At 34.1% G+C, this 13,225-nt stretch overlaps 2 protein-coding genes across 3 annotated transcripts; both read right to left on the reverse strand.

Moving 5' to 3' along the window:
• Nucleotides 1-100: 100 nt before the first annotated feature.
• LOC106387941 (receptor-like serine/threonine-protein kinase At4g25390) lies at nucleotides 101-2,291 on the reverse strand. The gene has a single exon (XM_013827883.3). The coding sequence runs from the start codon at nucleotides 2,163-2,165 to the stop codon at nucleotides 342-344; it is 1,824 nt and encodes a 607-aa protein (XP_013683337.1). The 5' UTR covers nucleotides 2,166-2,291; the 3' UTR covers nucleotides 101-341.
• Nucleotides 2,292-5,416: 3,125 nt separating this feature from the next.
• Nucleotides 5,417-7,892, reverse strand: LOC106385724 (probable protein phosphatase 2C 75). Of its 2 annotated transcripts, XM_013825623.3 has the most exons (5): nucleotides 7,725-7,889; nucleotides 7,356-7,673; nucleotides 6,905-7,246; nucleotides 6,673-6,778; nucleotides 5,417-5,982 (listed from the first exon to the last, which is right to left on the reverse strand). In XM_013825623.3, the coding sequence occupies exons 1-5, from the start codon at nucleotides 7,827-7,829 to the stop codon at nucleotides 5,636-5,638; spliced, it is 1,218 nt and encodes a 405-aa protein (XP_013681077.2). In that variant the 5' UTR covers nucleotides 7,830-7,889; the 3' UTR covers nucleotides 5,417-5,635. The 2 variants fall into 2 exon arrangements, with proteins under 2 accessions (XP_013681077.2, XP_013681076.2); XM_013825622.3 differs by having other exon boundaries at nucleotides 7,356-7,892.
• Between the last annotated feature and the right edge of the window lie 5,333 nt (nucleotides 7,893-13,225).

The following is a 13,225-nucleotide window of genomic DNA, read 5'->3' on the forward strand; positions in this document are numbered from 1 at the left end:
AAACATCTCTTTGCTTTGCATTTTAGACACTATGAATGTCACTGGAGTAAAACTGTATCAATCATCAACTGTATTAGGATTACAAATCACGTAATTCAAGTAAACGTATGAATGTAATTACATTAATTAGAATAAGATATTTGACAATGTGCAATTTAGACAAGACTTGGATTTGAGGAACAGCAGAGCTAAGAGAGAGGATAAATCAAGTGTCTTAACACTAAACAATAGTACTAACAAAGACATCGCCAACATGTAACTACAAAAACAACATATAAAACACATGTTCGAAGTCAATAAATAATACCAGTAAAGTTCTCTACCTTCAAAAAGAAAACGCTCTATCGACGCTGCTTTCTTCGTGTCTTGAACGGGAACTGAGACTGCGGTGACGGTGATAACTCTCTAGGCAACTCCGGTGGGCTCATCGCTCCCGTAAGCATCCCTAAAACATCTTTCATCGAAGGTCGCGAGACCGGTGATCTCTGCAGACACTGAAGTGCCACCTTAATGCACAAAACCGCTTGTTCTTGATCCAAACACTGCAGCTTCTCATCTACCAGCTCGCCGAGTCTCCCTCCTCTGGCTAGTTTCCGCGCCCACGACATGAGATTTGCACGCTGTATGATCTCAGACGCCGGTCCCGACACGTCCAGCGGACGCCGTCCCGAGACCAGGACCAACAGCAAAACTCCATAGCTATACACATCACATTTTTCAGAAACATCGTCTATGTTATTAGCACCACAACACTCCGGAGCAACGTAACACATGGTCCCTCTCATGCTCGGCGTGCTACTGACTCCGCAACTCTTGGCTGAATCGCGGCTGTTTTTTCGCCGCGCTCTCCATTGCTCACCGCTAAGCCCATCTAACCACCAATCTATGCTACTACTTGTGATACTGTTACTGCTACTCACATCATCACTCTGAAACTCAGATTCCAAAGTATTCTTCTTCTTCTTCTTCCGATACTCATCTTTCCACCATTCTCTAACCATCCTCCGATTCTTCTTCTTCTTCGTCTTCTTATCCTCCTCGTCTAAGGAAAGCCACCATTCAAGCCTCTTGCTACTCTTCTTCTTCTCCATCTTGGCGCTTGACAAAGAAGCTGCTTCAGAGGTTTCAGCAATCCACTCCTTCTTCACCTCTGAGCCAATCCACTGCGTCACATAGTCCTCCACCTTCCCTCCTCCACCACCACCACCACCTTCTTGCTTCCACCACCAATCTCTATTCTCCATCTCTTTCCCATTCCTTTTCACCTCCATCTCTGGAGAAACAGAGACACTCGTCGCCGTAGTCTCCGGGGACTCATTAACCTTACAAACACTCACCGGACTCTGATCAGCGAACTCAAAGTTAGACTCAGTAGTGTTAGTCATCACACTCTCTACATCATTACTCTCATCATTCACCGTAACCGTCACTTGCTCCGACCTCACCCTCGCTAAACCAAAATCAGCGATCTTAGCATTGAATCCACGATCCAGCAGCACGTTGCTCGGCTTCAAATCGCCGTGAATCACCGGCGGATTCAATCCGTGGAGATGCTCGATCCCTCTCGCGACATCGACGGCGACTCGAAACCGTCGCTTCCACTCCGTTAGCTCCGGGGCCTTGCGGTGGAGAAGCGCGTCCTGGAGGTTACCGTTCTCCATCATCTCGTAGACGAGAGCCAAACGGCGCCGTTTTCGATCGCGCGAGAATCCGACGACGGAGACCACGCGGGGTGAATCGAGCTTGCCGGCGAAGAGGAGCTCGTTCTGGAACTCCCTCTCGCCTTGGAGAGATCCCGAGTCCATCACCTTGACGGCGACGACGCTCCCGCCGATGGAGGATCGAGGTAAGTCGCCGCGGAACACGGAGCCGAATCCGCCTTGACCTAGCTTGTTCTCCGGCGAGAAGGAAGCGGTGGCTCTGCGGAGGGTCGAGTAGGAGAATTCTTGAAGCGGAGGTTTCTGAGGCGGCGTGGAGGAAGAGACTACCGCGGCGGAGGAGCGGCGTTTGCGGTTGGATTTGCAGAAACAGAGGGAGAGAGTGAAGAAGAGAGAGAGACCCACGGCGGCGGATATAAGCGGCGGGGAGATGCGAGTGGTCGTCTCGTGGTGAGTGGACGGCGGTAGGTTCGCCGGTGACGGCGAGGGGAGTGCTCGCGACGGCATAGATGTTTGATTGGTCGAAGCGGAACCATAAACCGGAAGATATTTATTTATGAATTTGTTTTCATTTTATTTTACACTGTGAAGATGAGCTGTTACGAAATGTTTGTGGTCACACAGTAGTTAATGACTTTTCTTACATTGAATGATTTTTTTGTTGTATCACGCAACGACTATTATTAATGTTTGACAGTTGACACTCTGTGACTTTTTACTTAAATTGTTTTTTATTAATTAGGTTACGTATTATTACGTACATGTGTTAATGTCATTTGGTGTTTATAATACTAAACTTAGAACGTATGAATTAACAGTACAATTTCACATGGGTCACTGAGGTTGGATAGGGGCCACAAGGGTCAATAGTCATCAAGATTATCATTTGGAAATTTTGGATTTTATTTAATTAAATAAAGGAATTCAACAATGAAAAGTGAAAACGGCATTAAACTCTGCTGATGATTTATTAAATGAACCGTAATGTTTATTTTTGCAATGCACTATGGGCTCGGCGACCTCGATTGATAATTTTTGACTTACCATTATTCTTTGATGACTTGACTAACTTGTGTATTTTATTGCAAGCAGATCTTTTGAGACTTAGATCAACATTTACAGTGTTTCTAGAAAGAGCTTGATATCTCATTGTTTTTACTTTTTACTATTGGTTTAAGCTGTATAGTGTGCAGAAACGAACTTGAGAATATTTGGGTTGTAAAGAGAAACTGCTATTATTACTTCGTGACTTTTTTAGATCCATTTGCTTACATATTTATTTTTCAAAAGGACATAGAATTACAAGTTACAACAACGAAAAGCGAAAAAGAAGAAGCTAAAGAACATTTGCAACTATATCATTAGCTTCTCTAACTATTACCATTTATGTGGAAGATAACTCATAGATAAACAACACCGTTCTTCTGGATATAAATATTGGATCACCAAACATGAAGTGTTTGGTTGATAATAAAAACATTAAAATGTATATGTTTACACCAAATGAAAAGAATAATTCGTCTGTTAAAAAGATAATATGAAAGACGATTAAGCGAGCCTTTCTTGGGGGAAAAATACTAAAAAGAAATTAGTATGTTTTTGTTGCATGTTTGTTTAGATGAAGAATGTAATGAGTGCACATAAATATATGAGTTTAGAGATGATTTTGATTCTCTATACTTTGTTAAAAGATTTTAATGTGAATTGATGAAATTTTAGAGTTTGTTTAGTAAACTTTAGTGTTATTATCTACCATAAAACGTGTTTACAATGTTACTATGGATGTTCTGAGGATATGTATAAATCCTATTAAATTTTTAATGTGACTTGACGAGAAACTTACTTCAGGATTATTAATTTATGAATGGAAATCTTTGAGTCTTGGGTCTTTGTTAAACACCTACATAATTAATTTTTGAATGTTTATGGTTTTTTTAACGAAAATTATGGTCTATTGTTTGAGATTAGTTAAAATAGACATAAATAAGCCACAATGTATATATGCCAATATACTCCTTACATTAAAATTATTATAAGTCTTAATTCTTTATGTATAATATTAAAATAATTATTTTCAATAGCAAGGTTTTTTTGCTTCTATCAGTTTTTTGATCAAACTTTATAATTTTCTTAAGAACAAATTCAAGATTGTTAAGACTTATATTTGAAATAACTATCCATAAGAGTTACATACTGTGAAAAAAATCGGAACATCTAACAAACTAAAACTGAGGGTGTATTTATGAATATCTACCAACAATCACCAAATAGGATGTACAGTACGTAAAATCTTTACATCAAAACCAGTTACAAATAATGTTTAGATTTTGATCTTAGATAACCTCCTTCAAATCCCACCTAAATGTGATTAAGTTCAACTATATCTCATTAGGTAGCTAATTAGACGACCAAAATGATAATTTATAATTTTCTTGATAATACATTTGCTATAGTTGTTAGAGCATGATTAATGAGGTTCTTAGATGAGATTTTTAGCGGAATATAAAAACCCGTCTCTTAACTTTTAACTAAAAAAACTAAGAACCAGCTATTAAATAAGATTTTTAAGAGCCGATTTTTAACTTTCTAAGAACTCCACCTTAAGAACTACCAACTAATCATCCTCTCAAGAACTACCAACTAATCATGCTCTTAATTACAGAGTAACTTTTGACATTTAGGTAAGGCATTTGCTCAAATTCGAAGCGCAGTTACAATAATAAAGATAGAAAAATAACTTGGAATTTTAAGTTGGGAGGGAAAAGCAGTAGATGTTGATTTACTCCTTTTGTTAAGTACATAATTAAAGAAATTAATTACAAAAGAAAAACAAGATTCTTGATTCTTACTCTTTTTGTGGTCCAATACTCTTGAAACAAAATATGACGTAGAGTAAAGCCCCAAGGCCCACAAACACAATCATGATTCAAAGAAAAGTGCGACACGAACACTGAGACGATTCTTGGTTCAGATAATGACCCAAAAAGAAAAGAACAAAAGGAAATGAGAATATTTCTTATGAACATTCTCTCCACTCCGGCTTTTTAACTTTAAAGAGACAATTCTTGATTCCAGAGCTTTGTTTTTGATTAGGATTCGAACATGGTATTCGTCAGGCTTGCTCAAATTGTTTTATCTGCTTTCTTTAATCTAGTCTGCATAGTGACGCAGCAACGGTATTACCATAAACTAAATTACACGCTGTAAAAAAAAAAAAAAAAAAAAAAATTACACGATGTAGTCTAACTTTAGTACTTCAATGTTTATTTAACCATTGGGAAAATAATAGCTTAATTCAAGCATCTTTAACAGTACATTGACGCCTACGTCTAGACCGGCGTCGGAGGCGTCGGAACTTAAACGCCAACCCAATACGCTATGTTGATAGTTCCTCCGTTTCTAAAAATATGATTTTTTTGAGTTATTTTTTATTTCAAAATAATAGATTTTCTAGAATTTTTAGTTATTTTTAGTAGTTAATATTGATAAGTTGTATACTTTTAAAAAATATTAGTTGAAAATATTTGAATTAATTAAATACTATTGGTTGATAATTATTGAAAAATGTATAGTAAAATAAACAATAAATTTAATTGTAAGTATTTATTATATTCTATAAAAAAAATCGGGGAATGGGAAGTATTTTATTAATTTGGTAAAGACATGCCAACCAATTAACTAATAACTTTAAGATGGTTGCACAAACCCACATCAATTAGAGATCAGATTTTCTTCCTTTTTTGTGTGCACAGAGCAGATTTTCAAAGTGAACTATTTGTATTTTATTAGTAAAACGACAATAGAACCTTATATATAGTCCATGCCCGAAGTCCAAACCATTCTTCTCGCTTCTTCACATTCACCGTTGTTACTGTTTCGTAAGCCCAATTCATAACAAAACAAGAGACGAGCGCAAACCCTTGAACTAATTAAGGCGCATCGCTATATCACCATTTCTTATTCCTTGGCATCAAGTACTATGGAGGGCTATTCTTTAGATCAATGACAATCACACTTATATTGTCATTGCTTTGTCTACCCAAAGCCAACCGCGTAAGTAACGTTGCAGCTAACACACTCCTTGAAGGATTATGTCCTGATGATCCTTGTCCTTCATTGTCATCTTCCGTAGCCGTTTCGTTCAAATCAAGTCCCGAGGGAGCATCTTCACGGAGACAAAATCTAGCTATGTCGCAAGCTAGCTGACTTGAGAGCACGTCCCAGAGGCCATCGCTCGCTAATATTAAGCATTCATCACCAGGTTCCCTTCTCATGGAGGTTACTTCTGGTTCCCATGCTACCATTGGTTTTAGATACGTATCCCCTGCTCACATGGGGGTGTAACACATCGTTAGAAACATTTTTGCTACTTTAGTCTATAGAATGTGATTTTTATTCTTAAGAAAATCGACCAATACCAAAACGGCGACGCAAAAATTCGAAAAAAACTTAACCTGGTTGAAAATGGTAACAAAGACCAAGAACAAGATAAAACCGAAACGAAAAAAACTCTTGTATCAAAAATATACTTCCTCCTCCTCTGTTTTGATTTTAAACAAGATGTTTTATTTGAAAGCGCATGAATTATTATTTATTAAAATGTAATAAAATTACTAATAAAAGGTTGATACTGGAGAAAATAAATTGGCCAAAGCAAGGAATAACTCTTTTCTTCATAAAAGTCACAAGCTCGGAACCAACATTGAGGAGGTTGTGGAGTTTCAGTTTTGTAACCTAGACTTTTTATATAATGATCCAGTCATATCATTTCTTTATAGTTAATGCTACCATGCAAAATGGAAGAAGTAAATTTTAAATATGAACTAACTTCTTTACACTAAAAATAGAAAACATCATATATAATGAGAGAAACCGATGGCGGTTTTTAAAAGTTTATACGAAACAGAAAAAGTATTTTATTTAAAAAAAAAACTAGTAGTACATCAGAGCGATACGTTACTATTTTCAGAAGAACCCAAACATATTTTGCTTTCATTTTAAATCATCTTTTTACCTATCGCCCTCGACGTGGCTAAGATTCCTTCAACTCTAGCTCCATCCACTACTAAAACTCGACCACCAGCTGCTTCAATTCTCGCACGCTCGTCTGGTCTATCCGGCTGCATAAAAATCCAACTTCATAACTTCACACAAAGACTCCAACGTTCTCAGAAGAGATAAAACAGAGTACTAGTACTACTCAAGCGTAGACCAAATAAAACATTAATTCGAATAAATAAAACCACCTTATGATCATTACTTAGAGGAATAGCCATTCCATTCCGACACAACACCGCACGTGAGTCACCAGTATTGGCTACAACAACATTCCCATTCGTCAAAACCGCAGCAACCGCAGTAGAACCCGAAATCGCAGCTTCCCTTGGGTCGCAGTGGCAAAGAGACGCAGTGGTCCTACACATGCACGTCCCCATAGCCAGCTCATCCATCCTCTCGAAACTCCTCCTCATCACTCCTCGCCATTTCTCCTCCACGACGTCGTTTCCTCCCCCTTCGAGCTTGCAACCTGGTTGCTCCAGCTCTTCCTTTACTAACGTGTGCATCGTCGTGCTGCACAATGTTGACACCTGTTAAATTACCAAAACGCTTCTGGTTAATAAATATTAAATATTTGTTCTTCCAAGCGGTTAGCATCGGAAATTTAAAACTTGAAAATTGTTTTTTTATTGCCTTTACCTGAGAACCGCCATGACCATCGTAAACAGCGAAGAAATGAACCGGTTTTTGCTGGTTAATCTCCGGTTTACATAAACTCGGTTTAACAGTAACCGTATCTTCCATCTTACGTGATCTCCCCATCACCGAAACTACTCCGTACATAGGTTCATCGTCGGTCTCTTCTCCCCTCCACACTAGAGTTTCTTGTTTCTTGTGAGAGGAAGTCGGAGACGGAAAGACACCTCCGACATCCGCCGGAAGACCGCCCATCTCCGCCTGCGCCGCCGTCGTCGTCCGTGCATGTTTTCTCAGTGGAACAAAGCCTGAGTAGATAGTCTCTTCACGGTTCTTGGACGACGAAGACGAACTTGGTTCGCCGAAAACCGCCGCTTGCCTCCGCATCTCGATTCTCCGCCGACGGCGCTCACGGCATTTAGTTGGCGAAACGTCGTCTCTTCGTCCGGTTGAAACTGTTCTGTAGATTTCGGTCATCGAAGAAGTGCGATCCAGGTTACGTCGATGATCTCAAGATCGTCTCAGTGGACTTGTGAGGAACGCTTTATATAGGGGGGGGACGAGGGAGAGAGGGACACTCAGCTTTGACAGTGAAAGCTTACGAGGAAGAGGAGATACGTGTCAGCTTGTAGATGCATTCGCGTGTTAGATTCTAGGCTCAGGCGTTAATTTTGTTGTCCGCGTGGATACGCCTTCGGTTTTCCTAAACCCATCCTGTTTTGTAATTCCCCGGTTTGAACAATACTCTCAAAGTATTTTTCTTCATGAAATTTCAATATAAAAGTTAAAGAAAATTTTGAAAATTCTATTTTATAATAAGGATTATGAATGTTTATCGTTTTAATCAAATACTAGAGCTTGATCCGCGCACCTGCGCATTTTTGTTTATCAAAAAAAGTATTTATCCTATATAAATTTGTAATATACATTTTTAAAATTTATATATATTAAATAATTATTTAATATATTTCTAAACACAATCATTTTATAATTTATAATGAATAATTTTAATTTATTTTTTATCCGTCAACTGTACAACCATATTTTTAAAATTTAACCCGTGTATTCGAGCAAATGTATTTTTTATGGATCAAAATTTTGATGTAAAATAAAATGGTTATCTATTTTTATATTTGATTTTTACGATTAAATAATTCAATATATTATTTACAATTTTTTGGTTTATATTATGTATTTTTATAACACTTTTATGTTTTTTAGACATAGTTAATATACCAAAATAAAAAATAACCACCCCGTAATAATAAAATCTTGTTACATTTTTGACATTGATTAAGTATAATTTATTTTTTAGCTAGATTATAGAAAATATTTTTTTTAATAAGTAACCATAATTTGTTATACTTTATTTTAGGAAAATGCATTAATTAAACTATAAAAGACAAGAATACTAAAAGGTAGGTAAATTTATTACTTAAGTGGCATATGATTGTAAATAATTTAAAAAAATTAAGGATTAATTTATCTATTTTAATAATATAGATATAAAAATAGTTCACCAACAAAAAATAAACTAATATTTCAAACATATGTTATTTATCATAATTCATGGTTGCAGTGACATTACTGTAAATGATATGTTAGATGACAATAAGGCCATTTTAAATAATTTAATAACTTTGACGAAACATTGAATATGAGCTTTTTATAAATATTTTCTTAACTTTTCTTTATTACATTTTTTAAACTGGACCAATAGAATTTTTCATCGAAAAATTAGAAATAATGAAACGCTCAGATTTTTTGGATTTTTTTTTGTTATATATGAATTAGTTTTAATTAATTATGAGCTTTTTATTATAATTTTACTAAATGTTTAGTTCTTTAACAATTTAAATGAACTTTTATAATTAGTAAAACAACACTAAAAATGGTGTGTCCATGGATCTAGGACAACCGCCCCTGCACCAGAGTCGAGAGCCGAGACGGAAGACAATAAATGTCTTGTATACTTTGAGCGACTTCAATCCAAAAAAAAAAAGAGAATTTAAGTACTCCCATGTTTTTCATATATATAGATAAAGTTATATATCCACTGAATCATTTGATGGATACAAAATTACTTTTAGATATCATAAGATTATCCAAGTAGAGTAAATTTTGTAACGAGGTGATCGTCGAAAAAGAGATCTGGTTAGTTTCGGGAGAGGAAAAAAGTTCTAACGAGGCATCACCCTTCTCGTAACTAACCATAATCACTGTAAAGACAGATAAAACTTGCTATATTTTTTTGAATTTATATGTATATACATACATAGAATCGGTTACTAATCTGCGACAAGGACAAGTCTAGATATATTAGAAATTTTCGCAATTCTAATATATACTATGTTTTAGTTTCCTTTTCAAATTGAAGTGTAAATATTTTTAACGCCCAATTTGAAAAGAATACAACTAAACTGAAATGAGTGCATTAATTTTTGTTAAAATGTTTATGAGCTGTAGTTAAAATTCAATCGATAATATAATCACAAACAAAGTAACAGTTGAATTTTATATTTTTTGTTTTTTTTGCAGCAAACGGCTATCCTATTATTTAGACTTGAGGTGGTCTGTAACTAGACCGGAATAGAACAACCAATAAAGCAAAGGAGTCTATGAAAAGAACGAACATTCCTAACTAGCGCATCTGAATATGTTTTATAGGTTCATGAAAAACAGGATTTACAAGTAATCTGAAAATCCCAAAGCAAACAAAAATATACATTTGATCTCACGCATAGCAACTACAGTAGCTCGGTACTTTGTTTCCGTGGATGAGATATTGTTTGTTGTTGTTTTGGTCTTTACTAGAGATAAAAGAACCTACCAAAAGACCTACGTGCCATAGGACTTGCAGTCCAGTCAAAATCACGAATACATTGTAAGCTGCAAATCCAACCATAGCTTTACATCACTTTCAGATATTTAACTATCCTCACTGCAGGGTATTTAAAAAGAAAACTTAAATTTTCATAACAATAGAAAAGAACGCAGTTGAATATTTATAAAAATAGTAAATTTTAAACACTAGAAATATAATTTATTACATTTTTTCTTCCAAAACCATTCAAAAAAATTTGTATAGTCAAATATTTCAGGGTTTATTTGCCAAATAACCAAAAAAAATGGAAAATTAAATTTTGGGAAAGAGAGTAAAGAGAGATTGGAAGAGAAAGTAGGAGAGATTGAGGAGTTTTAGTCAGTTAATTAGTGTATTTATGTTTTTTTGTTGTATATAAGATGCAATTTTCCAATATTTCAATCATGTTATTGAAAATTTTTAAAAATTTCATATATTAAATTATTTAGCTAATCGGATTTCTAACTTCTTCTCTCGTAGCAGAAAATCCTTACTTATATAAAAAATCATCACAAACATTTATAAATACATATCCTTGTTTAAAGAAATTGCAAGATTCCAAACATAATACTCTCAAGAGATTATAACTAAATATGCCTAACAAATATTTTTCTAATTATAAAATTATCAACTTTATTTATATATATACATTAATAAAAAAAAAAAAAAATACATTTTTAAACTGGATGTCCTAATCAACAGTTTGGATGGCTTGCCCTCTAAATCAGCTTTAGAGATGCCCATAAAGCATAGCCAATGATGCTCAACTGTTGTTATTGGTGACGGCTAAGAACCAACTAAACGTATTTCGGCAACAATATCTAGGAAGTATTTTACTTTTACCTCATTTTTTATATCATTTTCATTTTTATGCTTACTTTCAATAGAGAAACATTTTCACAAATACTAAAATATAAAGTTTCATTAAAACAGCAAAAACTCTTCCAATTTTTCTTTAAATAATTTAGAATAAATAATAAATAATAAAAAAAAAATTCTTTCTATCTTACTTAATACAGAAATATAAATAATTATTTAAATAAAAATAAAAATAAAATAATTGTAATATAGTTTTTGAATTATACGTTTTAAAATTCAAACTTTTCTATAATTTTTTTTTTTGAAATTCTACATTTTTTGAAACTATTTTTGAATTTTTATTTTAAGTTTTAAATATTTTTTATTTATTTTTTGAAATCTAAACATCATCCTCCAAAACTATACCTTCTCAAATCTAAATCATAAGTCTAGCTTATTTTTGATAAAAAAAATCTAGATTATTAACATTAGAAATATAAATGTCTACTACGTCTTTAAATCTAAGGTGTAAATTGTAAAAAACAATAAAAAAATTCATTATTCCTACTCATTTCTTTGATTACCATTTAGAACCAAAATGTTTTAATCCTCTTGTAGTGTGAGATGAAAGGTTTTTTTTTACTCTTTTTTTTTAAGTTACGTACATAACATGGATCGTAAACTGGCTTATAATTTTTTTTTTAAACTATCTTTTTTTTTTAAATAAAAACTTAAAAATTGATCTATTACTATAACTTAAAGGATAATAGCATCTGGCCTTTGGAGGAAACCAATCCCATAAACTATATTTGCGAAGTAATTTTGCCACATGTCTTCTCTATAATCAATTTCACAAAACAAATATGACATGACTACTGAAATTGTTGACATAGCTTCTGGAAAAATATGACATGAATAATTTTATTTAATATTGATTTATATTTTTGGCAAACTAACTAGAATATGGTAATAATTCATATATTACATTTAATATTGATATTTTTTTTGGCAAAATTTTTTAAATATAGTAATAGCTCATACATCATCTATAAAATAAATATATTCATATAACATTTCAAATTTCAAAATATTATTATTTTTGTATAATTATACAATTTGTATTACGAAAGCTTTCAAAAATTTCTACAACTTTTTAAAAATTTAAATATCTAATCATAAGATCATTAGTTTTTTATATACCTACAAAATTTATAAATATCGTTTAGGCTAAATTTTTGATAATTATACAATTGTCTATCATTTTTATTAGTTTTATACAAATTGATTTAATATATATCAAATCTATATTAAATATTAGTAAAAAAATAGTAAAATCTATAATATTTAATAAATTTTATTTTTAAATATAAGTTAGATTAAAAAAATTCTTACTGCACAGACATAGTTAAAAGTATATATAGCGCCGCTTTTCTTCCTTTGGAGGAAACCAATTAAAAGAGTTTTTGCTGTTTTAATGAAACTTTATATTTTAGTATTTGTGAAAATAATTATTTTACTATACTTTTCTAAAAGTATATATAGCGCCGCTTTTCTTCCTTTGGAGGAAAACCAATTAAAGAATAATAGCATCTGGCCTTGACGATGGACTAAACTGGCAAAGCTATGCCACGTGCTTAACTGGCACAGCTCCCACAACCTGAGGAATCAAGATGTTGTAGATAATCACCGAACGAGTGACGACTGACGATCCGTCAACTTTTTTCTCCGTTGATTTGTAATAGTAGTTTTTTACTCGAGATTTGGAACGTATGATCGAAATGATCAAAATAAATCCAATTATATTCAACTTTTTTTTTTTTCCATCTAGTAATTTATTAAGGGACTAAGCCCAAACGGACCCAACAACAAAACAAAAGCCCAAACGAAAAGGGCTAACGTAAAAAAGAAAAAACAATGGGCGAATCCCAACCCGTTAACGAAACGGCGCACGCGTCCAGAAAACGCGTTTGGAAGCCCACGTGTTGAAACCCACCCCTTTCGAGAACACGCGTCACCTGGTCACACCACCGCGACCGGCACCGAGAAGACATCGCCGGCGAAGACGAAACCACCTATAGTTTCGACGGAGCACGCCGGAAACTGAGACCATCTCACCCATCTGTTTCGCCTGGACTCTTCAACGGAGAGGTACATCGAGACTAACTCGAGATCTCTTATAGAGCCATCGAAACCACCGCTAATCGAAGAACCG

Source organism: Brassica napus, chromosome C3 (genome assembly GCF_020379485.1).
Source record: "Brassica napus cultivar Da-Ae chromosome C3, Da-Ae, whole genome shotgun sequence".
Taxonomy (NCBI): Eukaryota; Viridiplantae; Streptophyta; class Magnoliopsida; order Brassicales; family Brassicaceae; genus Brassica; species Brassica napus.

Excerpts from the sequence above, each read along its gene's own strand:
- LOC106387941 (XM_013827883.3), bottom strand. The coding sequence starts at position 2,165 with ATGCCGTCGCGAGCACTCCCCTCGCCGTCACCGGCGAACCTACCGCCG.
- LOC106385724 (XM_013825622.3), bottom strand. The coding sequence starts at position 7,829 with ATGACCGAAATCTACAGAACAGTTTCAACCGGACGAAGAGACGACGTT. Across the intron at positions 7,247-7,355 it reads ATGGTCATGGCGGTTCTCAG|GTGTCAACATTGTGCAGCAC; the intron begins GTAAAGGCAATA and ends GTAATTTAACAG. Across the intron at positions 6,779-6,904 it reads CTCTAAGTAATGATCATAAG|CCGGATAGACCAGACGAGCG; the intron begins GTGGTTTTATTT and ends ATTTTTATGCAG.